This window comes from Nothoprocta perdicaria, unplaced genomic scaffold (assembly GCF_003342845.1).
Source record: "Nothoprocta perdicaria isolate Ctin4 unplaced genomic scaffold, notPer1 scaffold_460, whole genome shotgun sequence".
Classification (NCBI taxonomy): Eukaryota; Metazoa; Chordata; class Aves; order Tinamiformes; family Tinamidae; genus Nothoprocta; species Nothoprocta perdicaria.
In genome coordinates, this window is record NW_020455711.1 from 201,023 (window position 1) to 214,922 (window position 13,900).

The 13,900-nt window shown below is 54.6% G+C and overlaps 2 protein-coding genes across 3 annotated transcripts; one reads left to right on the plus strand and one right to left on the minus strand.

Moving 5' to 3' along the window:
- The first annotated feature begins 302 nt into the window (after positions 1–302).
- SERHL2 (serine hydrolase like 2) lies at positions 303–8,249 on the plus strand. 2 transcript variants are annotated; one of them, XM_026046936.1, is made up of 11 exons: positions 303–507; positions 576–689; positions 1,792–1,833; positions 2,537–2,556; positions 2,750–2,824; positions 3,615–3,724; positions 3,990–4,069; positions 4,424–4,458; positions 5,247–5,323; positions 6,992–7,085; positions 7,510–8,249. In XM_026046936.1, exons 1-11 carry the CDS (start codon positions 360–362, stop codon positions 7,624–7,626), a joined length of 912 nt encoding a protein of 303 aa, XP_025902721.1. In that variant the 5' UTR covers positions 303–359; the 3' UTR covers positions 7,627–8,249. The 2 variants fall into 2 exon arrangements, with proteins under 2 accessions (XP_025902721.1, XP_025902722.1); XM_026046937.1 differs by having other exon boundaries at positions 5,250–5,323.
- A 1,079-nt stretch (positions 8,250–9,328) lies between these two features.
- RRP7A (ribosomal RNA processing 7 homolog A) lies at positions 9,329–12,657 on the minus strand. The gene is made up of 7 exons (XM_026046938.1): positions 12,606–12,657; positions 12,375–12,517; positions 11,850–11,975; positions 11,454–11,577; positions 10,731–10,828; positions 10,126–10,324; positions 9,329–9,680 (listed from the first exon to the last, which is right to left on the minus strand). The coding sequence occupies exons 1-7, from the start codon at positions 12,655–12,657 to the stop codon at positions 9,595–9,597; spliced, it is 828 nt and encodes a 275-aa protein (XP_025902723.1). The 3' UTR covers positions 9,329–9,594.
- Positions 12,658–13,900: the final 1,243 nt, after the last annotated feature.

The following is a 13,900-nucleotide window of genomic DNA, read 5'->3' on the forward strand; positions in this document are numbered from 1 at the left end:
CACAGCCCGGGAAGCTGCTCCGCWCCCTCCTGCTGCATCTGCCGCGGGTCGGGAAGGGGCCTCAGCGGAGGCTGCCTCCCTGGCGGCAGGGAAGGCTGCCTTGTCYCAGGGAAGGCTGCCGTGTCCCAGGAGCGTCGTGGGGACGTGCAGGGAGARGGTGTCCCCAGACAAGCCAGCGGGGCTGCAGCTTGGGTGTCAAGTGGGGAAATGCAAATCAGCAAGCTGCTAATTAAAACGACAGGAGGCTGGTGCGTTGCTGCAGAGCTGTATTGTCTTTCCAGAGCTGTGGGCCGTTCAGGAGCCCCYGGGACCTGCTCCGCGCTCGTGGACCGTTGCTTGCGGACACCCTCCCTCCAGACATGTCCTCAGAGGTGAAGTTCCCCGTGCCCTGGGGCCACGTGGCAGCCAAGGCCTGGGGTCCCGCGCAGGGTCAGCCCGTGCTGTGCCTGCACGGCTGGCTCGACAACGCCAACACCTTCGACCGGCTCATCCCGCTGCTGCCCGCAGGTGGGTCTGGCTCGCGGGGCCCCGTGCGCTGCCTCGGGGCTGCGTGGCTGACGCTCGCTGCCTTTCAGGGCACCGTTATGTGGYGATGGATTTCTCCGGCCACGGCCTGTCGTCCCACCGGCCTGCAGGTTCCCTCTACCACTTCCTGGATTACGTGAGCGAGGTGCGCCGGGTGGCAGCAGGTGAGCAGCTGAAAGGAGCCCCAASGGGACGTTTGCACAAGGGCTGCCATGTCTTCTCGGCTCCGTATACTGATGGACAGGAGTCACTGGTGGGGGAAGGCTCAGCTCCCTTTCCAGCGTGATGTTATGACCGCAGGCTGAATAAGCCTCCCTCTTTCTCACTGTTTTGTGAGAGGCAGAAACAATAAACCCTGGGAAGGAGAAGTTGCTGCCCAGAAAAACAATAGTGGTTGAGGGGTGGATACAACTAAATAGCTCAGTTTTGCCAGAGTTGATCTCTTGTAAGCAGCCAGAAACCTCTGACCAGTGTTAGACATAAGTTGGAAACTCTTCTGGTGCCTGCGTGTCCGTGGATGGCAACTTGGTGCTTGCTTTAGTATAACACAAATAGATCTGAAAGCCAAGATAACTGGGGCTCTTAGTAACTCCTGGTCTGAGTGCTTGGCTGTGTGCTGGTCTCAGGGGAGCGTGTGGCATGCGTGCAGTTTTGTATTCCTCACGCAGCAGACAAAGATCCCCCAGAACTTTTTTTTTGACATGCCAGAGGGTAAAGCACCCCTTTTCAATGAGGCATGTTTCAGAAAGGCAGTGCTGGTAAAGCAGTGTTTTCCCATACGTTTCCTCAGTTGTCCTTAAAATGGACTGAAGAACTTYATGTGCTGAACGGTACAAAGACCTTTTCACTTGGAATAACCAGGCTTTCCCCAAGGCAGCAGACCTGGATCTGTGTCCATATGGCTCTTGCTGAACTCTGTGCAACAGGGTGCTCTATCCGAGTGCCTGTCTTGGAGCATACGCTGCCTGGTCGGGCTCCTTTGCTTCTTGCCAGTCTTGTGTCTGGCAATGAGTGGGAATTGGCACTAGTGTGTTGCCATACGGAGGGAGCTTGAAAGCTGCATGACTTTACTTCCAAGAAAATTAACTGGAGATGGTCTTTTTCTTTAAAGCTGGCCTGCTCATGCACCTCATTTTTGGATTAGGAATCAAACAAAGCAGCAAAGAAAAACGTTCAGGGGAAGGGGCCTGTGCTGGTGGGAAGCATGTGCTGCTGCTGCTCGAGTTTCTAACGTGGTGCTGCCTGTTTTTGTCTGTTGCCACTTAGCCTTGCAGTGGAGACGGTTCACCCTGATGGGTCACAGTATGGGTAAGTAGCTCTGGTAAGCTGTGAGATTCGTGGAAACGTGAGTCAGTAAAGAACTTAAAAGGCACATGCTTCTAGGAACTGGGTTGTCATATTTATTATATCATTTAAAGTACAAGGCTCCTGACTGAGAAATTCAAAGATTTGCACTTGTGCCTTTCAAGGCCCTGTAGTATGAGCAGTGGAAACTGTTCCCGTGTCCCTCCTCTCCAAGAGGAAACCTATGGGCAAAGAGGTGTTTTAAAGCAGGAGCGTTTGCAACGGGCCTTTTTGCTGCCACAATATTTGTTGCTATGTGGGGGACAGGCTGGGCCCTTCCTGGTGGGTTACAGAGTTTGTTGTGGGGAGCCAGGACTTCACACTGCCCTTTCATCCTTGGGACACAGATGTTTTCCTCCATAATTTGGGTTTTGCTTCCCAGGGCTGCTCTGTTCACAGCTTGCGGTACCTGCAAGCTTTTAGCTTAACTTTTAACAGTCCTTTTAACAGTCCTGTGCTGCCTGTGAGGGAGATAGGGCTGGGGCAGCCCAGGGAGCGTGGCTGGCTCAAAGCCCAGCAAACTCCCTGCTGGAGGAGCTTTGCTTTCTGGTTTTGTTCCTTGGCACACGATGCCTTTGTGCTTCTAAGGTGGCTTTGAATGTGGGAAGGGGAGCTCCTACCACCTGACTGTCTTATGCATAACAGGGCACCCTTCTTTCCCTTGCAGGTGGGGCTGTGGCAGGAATGGTGAGTAAAGCATTCTCTCTTCATGGGGTTTGCAGTTTCTGCAGCTGGAACACAAAAGGGAGAGGAATAAAGGGACAGACTGTGTGTGACTTGAATCTTAGGGAAGGATGCCCTTCCTCTAGTGCAGCAGGGTAAAGACAGCACTCAGTATTCAGCTTTTCTCTTCCACTCGTAATGTTTCTTCTCTCCTCAGTTCTGTCTCCTTTATCCTGAGATGGTGGACAAGCTGATCCTGCTGGAAAGTATTGGCTTTCTGCTGGCTCCAGAGGTTAGATTTCATGTGTCCTCCCCTTCCTTTTTTATTTATTTATTTTTTTTAAATAAATAATAATCAACAAAAAAAGGAGATGCAATGGGCTTTTCCCTTCCGTTTGTTCAAAAATAAAAACAAACCCCAAACCCACAGATGTGACCAGTTTCTGGCAGGGTGCACAATTCTCAGCACTCTTCAGTTTGGCAGGCCCAGACCTGCTCCTTTGTGCATGGAGAGAGCTCCCCACTCAAAGAGAGCCCTTTGTAGGACTCTTGGTAGTCTTCAGCATCCTGCAATCACGTAGCACCGAAATTTGCTCATCTGTGCCAGGCCCTTGTACAAAGGGAACCGGAACGTCTGTCAGAGCAACCCTTTGCCAAGGCTGACTATTTGCCAGCAGCTTGTTGGGTGACCTGGGTGCAAGATGCCTGGATTTATTTTATTATTTCATTTTGTTGTTCCTGGCAGGACAGAAAGCTACTTTGCCAAACTGCCGTTGTCACTACCAGATGCTGGGATTTTGGTTGGCAGGAGGGGTGGAGAGACGTCTGGGGTCAGAGACATGGAAGATGCCAAACCTGCGTTGTTATTTTGAGCAGTTGTCCTCAGATCAAAAGGGGGGCAGGGGGGAAAGGAGGAAAGGGCTGCAAGGGTAAAGCTCCACAGCAATGTAGAGTCGTTTTTAATATCAGGCCTCTAACTGATGCGGGTTCTGGGAGATGTTAAAAGGTGAACTTCTGTCACAGTGAAGGGGTAAAATGACCTAGAAATGATGGCCTGCTCCTGTATTCTGCATCTCTTTCAGGACATTGAGGAGTGGCTGAAGTCCAAGCGGATGATGATCGACAACCTCCTGAGCCTAGAGGCGAAGCAGCAGCCTCCCAAAGCACGGAGCCCCGAAGCAGCATTGCAGAGGTGGGCCCCGTCTGTTCCCGGCCTTCATGGGCCACCCTTACCCTGGATGGAGTTATGTGCTGCATGACCCAGCAGGGGAAATTGTGTCCCTATGCTGCCCACTTCAAGTCCTCCTGTGAAACCTAAGCAAGACCTTTTGCTTCCCTTGCCAGCTTCCTGCTGTTTTCTGAAGGAGCCCGAGAGCTTGCTGTCATCTTGTCATGACACTTTTGCTTCGCTTCCTCCCCTTCCCAGCAGTACAACCTCTCTGCCATGTCTCCCCCAGGCTCTTAGAAGCRAACACACATCTGACAGCACGGGGTGGGGAAGTCCTGCTGCAGCGAGGAGCGACTGTGACACCCGCTGGTAAGGGGGGGGCCCGTGCTGCTTGGAGACAGGGCTGATCACAGCGGTGGCCCAGGGCTGCATGTGGGAAGAGAGCAGTGCCAGCAGCCATTGTCTTTCAAAGGGAACAGGGTGTCCTGGCTGCGAGTTTGTACAGGCTGCATGGGAGCAATTACCTCCAGAGGCAGAGCTCCGCAGTCCCAGCAGCTGCTGTTGAGTCCTAGAATGGCTATAAAAAAATCAAAAAAGGGAGAAACCTGAATTCATCCCCTCCCTCTGGCCTGAGAAGGTTTTGGGCTGACCCCAAAGGGGAGGGGATGCAGAGACATGAAAGCTTTGTGTGAGACATGAAGACCTTCTCTTGTTTCATTCCAGGACTGCTGTATAACAGAGACATGAGAGCCCATATGGTGAGCATTGCTGTTCTGACTTGCCCCCTGCTGCCTCTGAGCCCTGAGCTTGCAGAAAACAGAGAAAGTTGAGGCCCACTCACTGAGCCCTGCCTCCACCCAACCCTTTACTTACTGCTTTCCTAATTGCTGCACATCTTTTAAGTGCTGCTGTTAAAAGAGCTTGCACTTGATCATTAACTGACTCAGCTTACAGAGTCACTGGAAAATATTACTGAACCTTTTTTAGCAGTTCTTCCTGTGCCAGGGCCTCCTGGCCACATTTTCCTGCTGTTCTAACTCTCCAGGCAGCAGATGGATGTAGGCTCCAGGTTGGCTTCTCAAACAGATCACCCTTGTAAGAAGTGGGTGAGGGGGCAGAGCAAAGTCCTCATGGCTGATAATTTGATAATTCTGTGTCACTTTTCAAGAAGCAGGGCCTCCTCTACCTGTGCTATTGCCAGAACATGATAGCCAGGCCTTAGCCAGGCCCTTTTTTTTTTTTTCTTTTTTATTTCTTTTTATTTTTTTTTTAAGCAGAAAGACTTTTAAAGCCTTTCTGTGCTGTGAGATGATTCCAATTCATGCTGCATCCCAGCAGGCAGCATTGGCAGCACTGAAATGCAGCTGGACAGAAGGAGCTGCTGCACAGCCAGCAGCTCCTGTGAGGAGCCCATGCTGTCCCACAGCTGCTTTGGGGTATCAGCCTCTTCTGCACTCAGAGCTGCCACTGCAGTAGGGCTCAGGGCACCTCTCTGCCCGGGCTGCTGTCCCTGACATTTGCTGCTCTCCTGCCTTTGCCCCCACAGCAGAGTCGAGAGTTCCTCACGGTGGAGCAGTGTGTGAAGCTGCTGCGGAAGATTGAGGACCGCATTCTCATCATCATGTGAGTGCAGCTCAAGCACGGCAGGAGAACCAAGGGCAGCAGCGACTCCTCTGCCACCCCTTCCACTGCAGCAGCAGCCCAGCTGCTGAGCCCGTGGCCCAGGTCGCCCTGGCCTCAGTGCCTCCCATGAAAGCAGCATTTCCTCGARCCCCGGGCTGGCTCCCGGAGCCCCTCAGCCTCTTCCACCTGGCCCTGCACTTCCCAGATGGGCTCCCTGCCTGGGGAAACGCCGGGCTCTCCCTGGCCCCCCATAGTCCCTCCCTCGTGCTCCCTTCCCACAGAAGGAAGAGCCTGGCAGACACGGGGCCCTTCCCAGCCCCTCTGCTCTTCTCTCGTGGCCTCCTTGCCCCCGTTGCAGGGAGCCAGGCTGTCCGTGCTCCGGGCTTTGGAGYCCCTTGGCCTGCACAGCTGGTACCCCTGTGCCAGCTGCACGAGCTCCGGCGGCTCCTGGAGCCCTGTCCTGACCCAGCTGCTGCCGGCGCCCTCCTGGCGCAGYCCRGGCAGAGGGAGCTGCAGGGGAGCATGGAGGGGCTGTGGGGGAAACCGCCTCCCTCCCTTCTCCTCTGCCTTTTGTCCTTCTGCTTGGAGGGCCACGTGCAGGGCTGGGTTTCAGAATTTCAGAATATTTCAGAATATTTCAGAATATTTAAGGTTGGAAGGGACCTCTACAGATCATCTAGTCCAACCTTCCTGCTCAAGCAGGCACACCTAGAGCATGTGGCACAGGGTGGCATCCAGGCAGGTTTTGAAGACCTCCAGAGTAGGAGACTCCACAACCTCCCTGGGCAGCCTGTTCCACTGCTCTGTCACCCTCACAGTAAAGAAGTTGCTCCTCACCTGGAGACGGAACTTCTTATGCTTCAGTTTGTGGCCATTACCCCTCGTCCTATCGCTGGCCACCAGTGAGAACAGCCTGTCCCCTCCCTCCCTTTCCTTTGGCCCTTGTGGAGGGCTCCGGGGGAAATGAGATGATGTGCTGGAAGCTGAGAAATGAGGTGCAGTTTGGGCTGCTTGGCCTCTTTAGGGAGGTTTTGCCTGTGTATTTAGGCACTGCTCTCTGTTTCCAGAAGCAGCACCGTGAGGGTCGGTCCATAGGACTGTACAGAGCAGGGCCCTGGGACTTCACCTGGTATCTTCACATGCAGCACAGTAGCAGTCACAGTGTTAGCTTTGCAGGAAGCCTAGTGCTCAAGGACGGCTCTGCTGGTCCCTTCTTCCCCTCCGTGCAGGGCACAACCTGGGATTCGTGTTTAAAGCAGCAGAGTGGGGAAGGAAGAGGAGAGATGCTAGAGGGAGGGAAAAACAGGGCAGAGGACAGTGTGGAGATGGGGAGCAATGTGCTCCGATGAGTTAAGGAGCCAGCCCGGCGCGCGGAGAGTGCTAATATTTAACCATTCTCCACTCTGATACTGCTAGGCACATGCCCAGGATTTTAAAGGAGATAATTTGATTAGATAATAGCTGCTTGGCTGAGTTGTGCCTTGTGCCCTTGACTGCCACGTGTGAACCTGCTGCCTTGCAGTTTGCAAGCAGCCCCACTTTAGCTCTGGTTTACAGTTTCATAGATCTGTAGGAAGGAGCTGGGTGTAGTGTCCCCCTGTGCTGAAAGCACTCCTAGCCAGGACAGCCCCAGTAGCTGCTGTGCTGAGCCGTACTCTTCACTTTCAGAGCACGGGATGGACTCCTGATGTCACACAATCTAGGGCCAAGAAACACCTTTGTGAAACGGCTCCGGGAAGCATTTGAATTGGTCCTGAAAGAGGTGAGAGCAAACCCCATCTTTGCCTTTCCACTCCATGGGGATTGGGAGCAGCTGCTAGGAAGTAGCTCACCTGAATAGACACAGCCCCAGCAGGGAATCTGTAAAACAGCCCCCCCTCACCCAGGGAGGAGAAATCCAGCTTTACCCCTGCTGCTAAAGTCCCACTCAACGCTACCCTCTGGGCCTGCTTCTCTGCTCCCCCATCACTGTTCTGCCTCCCTCACTATCCTGGACTGTAATCGCCCTTTACATGATGGGTTTGTCTGTGCTTGGCACATCCTCAGGCATTCAACATAATTCCCAGCCCTCCTTGGAGACCCCATCTTTGTATTGTCTCCTGCTCCAGTCTGTGCCACACAATAAGCAGAGTTTCCGTGAGGAAATGCTCTCCCAGTCCACATCTTGTGTCCTCTTTCTTTTCCAGGGCAGAAATGTAGTCGAGGTGCCTGGGAACCACTTTGTTCACCTGAACGAGCCTGAGACGGTGGCTGGGAGCATCAGCACCTTCCTGACTGCCCACGACGCCAGGGCCAGGCTCTAGACAGCTCCTCGGCGGCCCCTGTCCAGAACAGGGTGCTAAGGGGAAGGCTCTGCCTCATGTTCAGCATCAGTTTCACAATACTCTTTCCTAAGCTTAGCTTGCTGCAGTGGAAGCAGCTCTGCTGGGGTTTCCTGGAGGAGAGCTGAGCAAAGCGTCTCCGTTGTCAAAAGCAAGAATCCTTCCCTTCCAGCTCTGGGAGTGCAGGGATAACCCTGGGAAGCCTCATGCAAGGAGAAGTGGCCTTCCACTTGCTCCTTCCTAACTCCTGAAGCGRAGCAGAGATACAAGCACAGCCCCCCTTTGTGGCCAAAGCAGCAAGAGCAGTTCCAGAATTGGGAGATAAAACAGCTCCTGCTCACGTGCTCTCTGAGGATGGTGCAGTCAGGGTCAGACCCACTAATAAAAACGGTGAACGGCTCTGCTGCTCTCCATGGGTGCCTCAGCTCAGAGGCCCCTCTGTTCTGTGGCCAGAGCTGTTGCCGTGTTAAAACCAGCTTAAATGAGAGCTCACTTGGGCATGGAAGGCTGTTTCAAAGGACTCCTAGGGTATGAGTCATTAATCCTCCAGCCAAAGCAGCTGGGAGAACTAATAGTAACGGGAAAATTGGTAGAGATGATTTCTGGCCCTCTAAGTAAAGATTGATCACTCAGTGCTAATACTGTCATGTTGATTATATGAGAGTGAACCTCTCTTCTTTGGGGGTGCTCACTCAAGCAGCTAAAGTGCTAATCCAAAGGGAAGGCAGCCATTCTCCCTGCCTTCTGCTTCAGATGTTGCACGGTAGGTTTCCATCTGCTTCCCAAGCTGATGCAAAGCTCATTGGAGCAAGCGGGCCTGGTGGGTTGCTGCCCCAGACGCTGCATCCTGGCCTGTTTTCCACAGGAGGGTCCCTCCCTTTCAACAAGGCTCTGTAAACCTGGTCAAAGTTCCTTCTTGCACAGATGTTTGCCTTTCTGTAGCCTCTGGAGGCAGAAATGTGTAAGGCTGGGGGCAGGGCAGTTTCTGCACCTTTCTGATCACAGCAAGGCAGTCACAGAGCATGATGGTGTGATGAGTCTTTAAGGCCCAGTGCTGCATAGATGTCCCCCGAGCAGAAGCATTGCCCTGGGTGTCCCCTTGCCATCCTTACCGGCCTCTTGTAGAGAGGTGGCAGCTTAAGGGGAATACAGCCTCGGAAGGGATGGTGTTCCTCCCTCTGTCCAAAGCCAGGCTGCCATCTCACCTTGTTCCTGTGAACATGCCAAGCAGCAGAAGCTCCTGTAGCCCAGCCCAGAGCTAGTAGTAGAGATACAGGTRCAAAATCTGTTTAAAAAAAGGAGCTGCCTGGGGAAGAACTACTGGGGGAAAGGAGAGTGCTCTGTATCAAACCMCTGAACTTTGTTTGGTACAACTGAGTTGGAAACATCCCAACTTGGCTTTGTCCAAGCTCCCACTCTTCTTCCCCACCCTCAGGATAGTATCAGYCTGCCCTGTGCAAAGGACAACCAGTATAAGCCACGGCTGGTATTACTATCACACCACACAAGGAGCTGTCTCAGAGCAGGGCTGGCAGAGAGGCAGTCTCGTGTTTTAGGATAATAGGAGCAGTTTATTTACAGTTCTTCAGTCATTCCTTGTCCCTGCAAAGGCTGTGCTGTGTGAGTTCTGGCTCTCACCAACATTTATGAAGGTCTTGGTGGCAGGGAGGCACAGTTTGTCACAGGAAAGGCTTCAGTCTCCTCTGCCCTGTGAGTTCTGCAAGTGGTGCCCCAGGGCTGGACGACAGTGCAGACGTGGCCAGAGAGCAGGAGATGCCAGGGCCTGGCTCCTGGGCCCCTCAGTCCTGGGCCCTGGGCACCTCCCACCTCAGATCCAAGGGCAGGAACAACCTGAAGCTGCCTCAGTTCTTTGAGACCCTTYGGCACGTGGGGCCCATACGTGCCCGTCCCTGCCCAGCACAAGTAGCCAAGGAAACAGTCCAGGGTGGCTTAGTACGGCCGAAACTTGCGCTGGGCTCGCATCAGCGCGATTCTCTGCTTGTCCTCCTCAAACTTCTTCCTCAGCTGGGCAATGTCTGAAACAGGAGGGAGAGGGCAGGTCACACAGGAGAGCAGCACATTCCCGCCTCCCTAGGTGCTCCCAACAGCCCCGTGCACATTGCAGTGGTTCATTCCCAACAGCCCTGAATCTGACCCTTGGGCCAGGGCTCGGGCCAGGGCAGTGGCCCCAGCCACTCACCCCCTGCAGTGCTGCAGCTCCCTCTCGAGCAGGGCAACAGTTCAGCTTCCCCACCCCGCTGTGCTTCTGTGCCCACTGCACAAGCCACAYTCCTCACCTCTCTCTCAAAACATTCAAACCACCCCTACTAGGCCGGGGCTAGCACCGGACCCACAAGACCTGGGGAGACCATTCACACAGCACAGTAACTGGTCACCTACAGCAACCACTGAAGAGAAATGGTGCTCTTAAGGCCACAGTACAAGCGACAAGAGACATGGGAAGGGGTAAGAGGCACTCACGTTCCCTCTTGGTCTCACGGTGCTGCCAGGCATAGAAGTTGAGCAGCTCTTTGCGGGCCCTTTTCCGCCTCTCCCTCTCCAGCACCCGCAGGTTGGCGGCCTCCGTGCGGGGCAGGCCCGGCTTGCGGCCCTTGCGCGTCACCTTCACCCAGCCCTCCTCATCGGGAACGCCGTCCTCCGCCGCCGCTTTGGCTTCTTCCTAGCGGTACCGAAGGCAGAGGCTGAGCGGGAAYGTCTGGCCAGCCCCACAGGCCACTCATGCACGGTCAGAGCTCTGGCTTCTGCACAACACGTGAAGGAGAGCCCAGGACAGAGGACCTCGGGACCAAGCGCAGGGCCAGGCACACCTCAGTCACAGTGTCACACACCAGACAGGGCCCAGTGTGTTTGTGCGTGCCCCCTGTAAGCCTGGAGTGAAGCATGACGTAGGTGCTAAAAGCCAAACCAGCACCACAGACACCAGCCATGAGCAACCAGAGGTGAACAATCCTGCCAGGCAGTGTCCCCTTCTCTGCCATCTCCAGTGGAACTTCTGGGCAGCGAGACCCTCTCTTTCCTTTGCTCCCAAACTGCTTCCCTGGGTTGCTTSCCCAGCCTGGCCTCACCTCTGCTACCTGCTTGTCATAGTCCTGCATGAAGGCATCCACCTCAGCCTTCAGCTCTTCACGATCCACCACGGAGCCCGCGTAGCTGGCGATCCACTCTGCCCCAGAGAGCACAGAAGTCAGCAGGAACCTCTGTTAGACATGATGCCTTCGAACTTCTCTAAAGGAAACTGCTATAGGGTCAAATCCCATTTACATTCACCCTCAGCACCCCACTGAACTGGTTCAGGAACAACCGATTTACAGGCCAGGCCTTAGCTGTAAACAGCTAGGCAATGGGAAGAGCTTGCAACTTCGCAGGCAAGAGCAGGGGACCCTCCAGCCCAGCATTCAGGGCTGTTCCTGCCAAGAGGTTCCATCCAGAGCCCTGTCCTCTTGGCAAACACCTTGTGCCTGTTAGTGGGCCTGGCTCCCAAGGCCAGGGCAAGGCGCAGCAAGCTTCTCCATAGAGCACTGAAGAGCGAGGGGGAGAAACTGCCCCTCCACTAACCGAGTGAGCCTCTCCTCCCACAGGGGCACAGAACTGTGATCCACAGCTTTCACTAGGATAAGAAAACTACCTTAACAGTAAGAAAAGCACAAGAAAACACTGGATGGCTTCCCATTCACTCTTTGCATAAAGTGGTGGGAATTAATTTGCAATACACGCCGTAGGATTCCGTAAGGAATGAGCACAGTTTTCCCTTGTGCTGGTTAACAGGGAGAGAGCAAGGAGTGACTTACTGCTAATGCCAGTTTTCACCGGGTGACTCTCTGTTGATATCTGCAAGGGCCCTCTCTGCGCCAGGGCTTTGGCTGCCTGGACGCCGGCTGGGCTCCTGAACACCACGTACGCTACTCGGAAACCCTAGAAGAAARGAGTCCGTCAGGAGGCCAGGCACAGAATCCTGGGAACCGGTGACACCGCAAGGAGCTGCGATACCATGAATAAATAAATTAACTAAACCAAACCACAGGCTGCACGAGAAGAGCAAAGACGAAAACAAATTTAAGTGATCCTACCATCAAATCCCCCCAAATGATTTCTCCATATCGTATCCTTCAAAAAGCACCACCCAACACTTGAGATCTCTCCCCGTTCTCACTGCTAGGGCTCCAGTGCCTCCCCCCAAGCTTTACCTTTGTCGTTTTGGGGTTGAAGAACTTGGACTTGAGTGTGTCTCTTTTCTCTGCTATTTCTGGCTTATCACAGATGTCCACAGACTGAACGTGCCCACAGCTGAGGAACAGCCTGGACAGGGATTCCTTGATACAGGCATTAGAGCAGAAAAAAATAACACAGGAGAGGGGACTTCTTCCCTCCCGTTCCCGCCCACAAAGGCATCAGGGGAGAGGGGGTTTCTGACGAGACCCTCAGGGCCCAGAGCTGCCCACGCAGCCGCCCCCAGGCTCCTGCCGTGGGGTCCCAGGCCCATCCCAGTGCCCCATCCCACGGGAAGGTGCCGGGAGGGMCCGCGGGGGCCACGGTCCTGGGTGGGGGGACAGACTCCGAGGGGGGGAACAGAGGACAGGACTGACACCTTGAGGGACAGACGCCAGGGCAGAGACCCGAGGCCGGAGCCCCGGGGGACCCGGAGCCCGGCGGGGGAGGGGCCCTTTCCCACCGCCCCAACGGCCCCCCGCCCGCGCGGCGGCCCCACTCACCGGGCCGCAGGTGGGGGGCACGTTGAGCACGAAGAGGGTGCGGCGGGGCGGGTGCGCGGCGCCGGCCCCGTCCCGCACCCGGTGCTCCCTCACCAAGAGGCAGTGGGGCGAGCGCTGCCGCGGGCCGAACTTCACCGCCAGCGCTGCGGGCGACGCACCGGTCAGAGACTCCCATCGCCATCGCCATCCTCCTCCCTCCCGCCCCTCGCCCGGCGCCCCCCGGCCCCTCACCCGCGTATCCCGCCGGCGCCGCGCCCGGCACGCGCTCCGCCGCCGCCGCCATCTTAGCTCGGCGGGAAGCGCGGCGCGCGCGGGCCGCCGGGAGCTGTAGTCGCCGCGCTAATGGCGGCGGGGCCCGGGCGGGCGGGGGCGGCCCGCGGGGCAGCGGCGCCGCAGGGGCGTTTTACACGCGGCACGGGCGCTACGGAGAGCGTTGTATTTATGAGTGAACAGAACCAAAGGGACAGCTCCACAAAATAGCGATGGATAGGGAAGCAAGACAAAGGTACAAGGTGGACAAAGCGAGTGAAAATAACAAAGGATGTGGAGAGTTGACTCACAGAAGAGATATCCAAGTTAAGAACACGATCAGAAGGAACGCAACAGGAAAAATTGTAAATGTATAGCAGGCAAGCTTAGACATTGTGGTATTGCATTGGGATTTTTCGTTTTGGAAAAGCAAAACAACCTCTTACAAATTACCGACCAGCTTTTCTGGACGACGGTGGTGAATGGGTGCTGGCGAGGTGGGTGCGTTGYCTGCAGACTTACGATCTCAGTTCCCTCCCAAATTACGCCCCTCCGCCCAGGCCACCACGCTGCCGGGCAGTGTGAGCGGGTCGTGGTCAGAGGGTGGCAGGCGAACGCAGTGGAAGGCAGACAGGACTCGCATCATCACAAAACTAGCATGAATATCCCAGGGAATATTCCAAGAAACTTCTGAGCCGTGAGGGGAACAGCCTGAGAAAGCCTGGCAGCTACKGCAGAGCTACTCTTCTTTCAGCACCCACTGAAACTATTAGGAAGAATGAGCTAAACAAGCTTGATCCAACCTAACCACCTTTAGACTGCAAGGCAAATTGTAGAGTGGTAGTTGGGGAATTATCATCGACTTCAAGGATAAGATATAAATAAATAAAGAAGGTAACAGAGCAGTAGTTTTTCTAAGGAAGTACGTGAATATCCTCTTAACTTATCACAGATCACCTAAACACAGGGCTCAATAGCATATTGCAGTGTTTCTGATTGCTTTTTTTGGGGAATGGTTGCAAATGTACTAATGAAAGACTGTGACCAAGCCCTTCTTTCTGAAAAAATACACAGCCACGTCTTCCTCTCGTCATACTCCATGGAGTTGATAAAGTAYCTTGTTTCCCCTAGCACACACACCTTCATTTCACACCTCTTTCCCCCCACCCAGAGTTATTGTCAAAACCCACTAGGCAGCCTGTAACAAGCGCTACCATTTTCCTTTCTCCTTTTTGAGAGACACCAGTGGAATTGAGACTAGCTGTGGACACAAATTG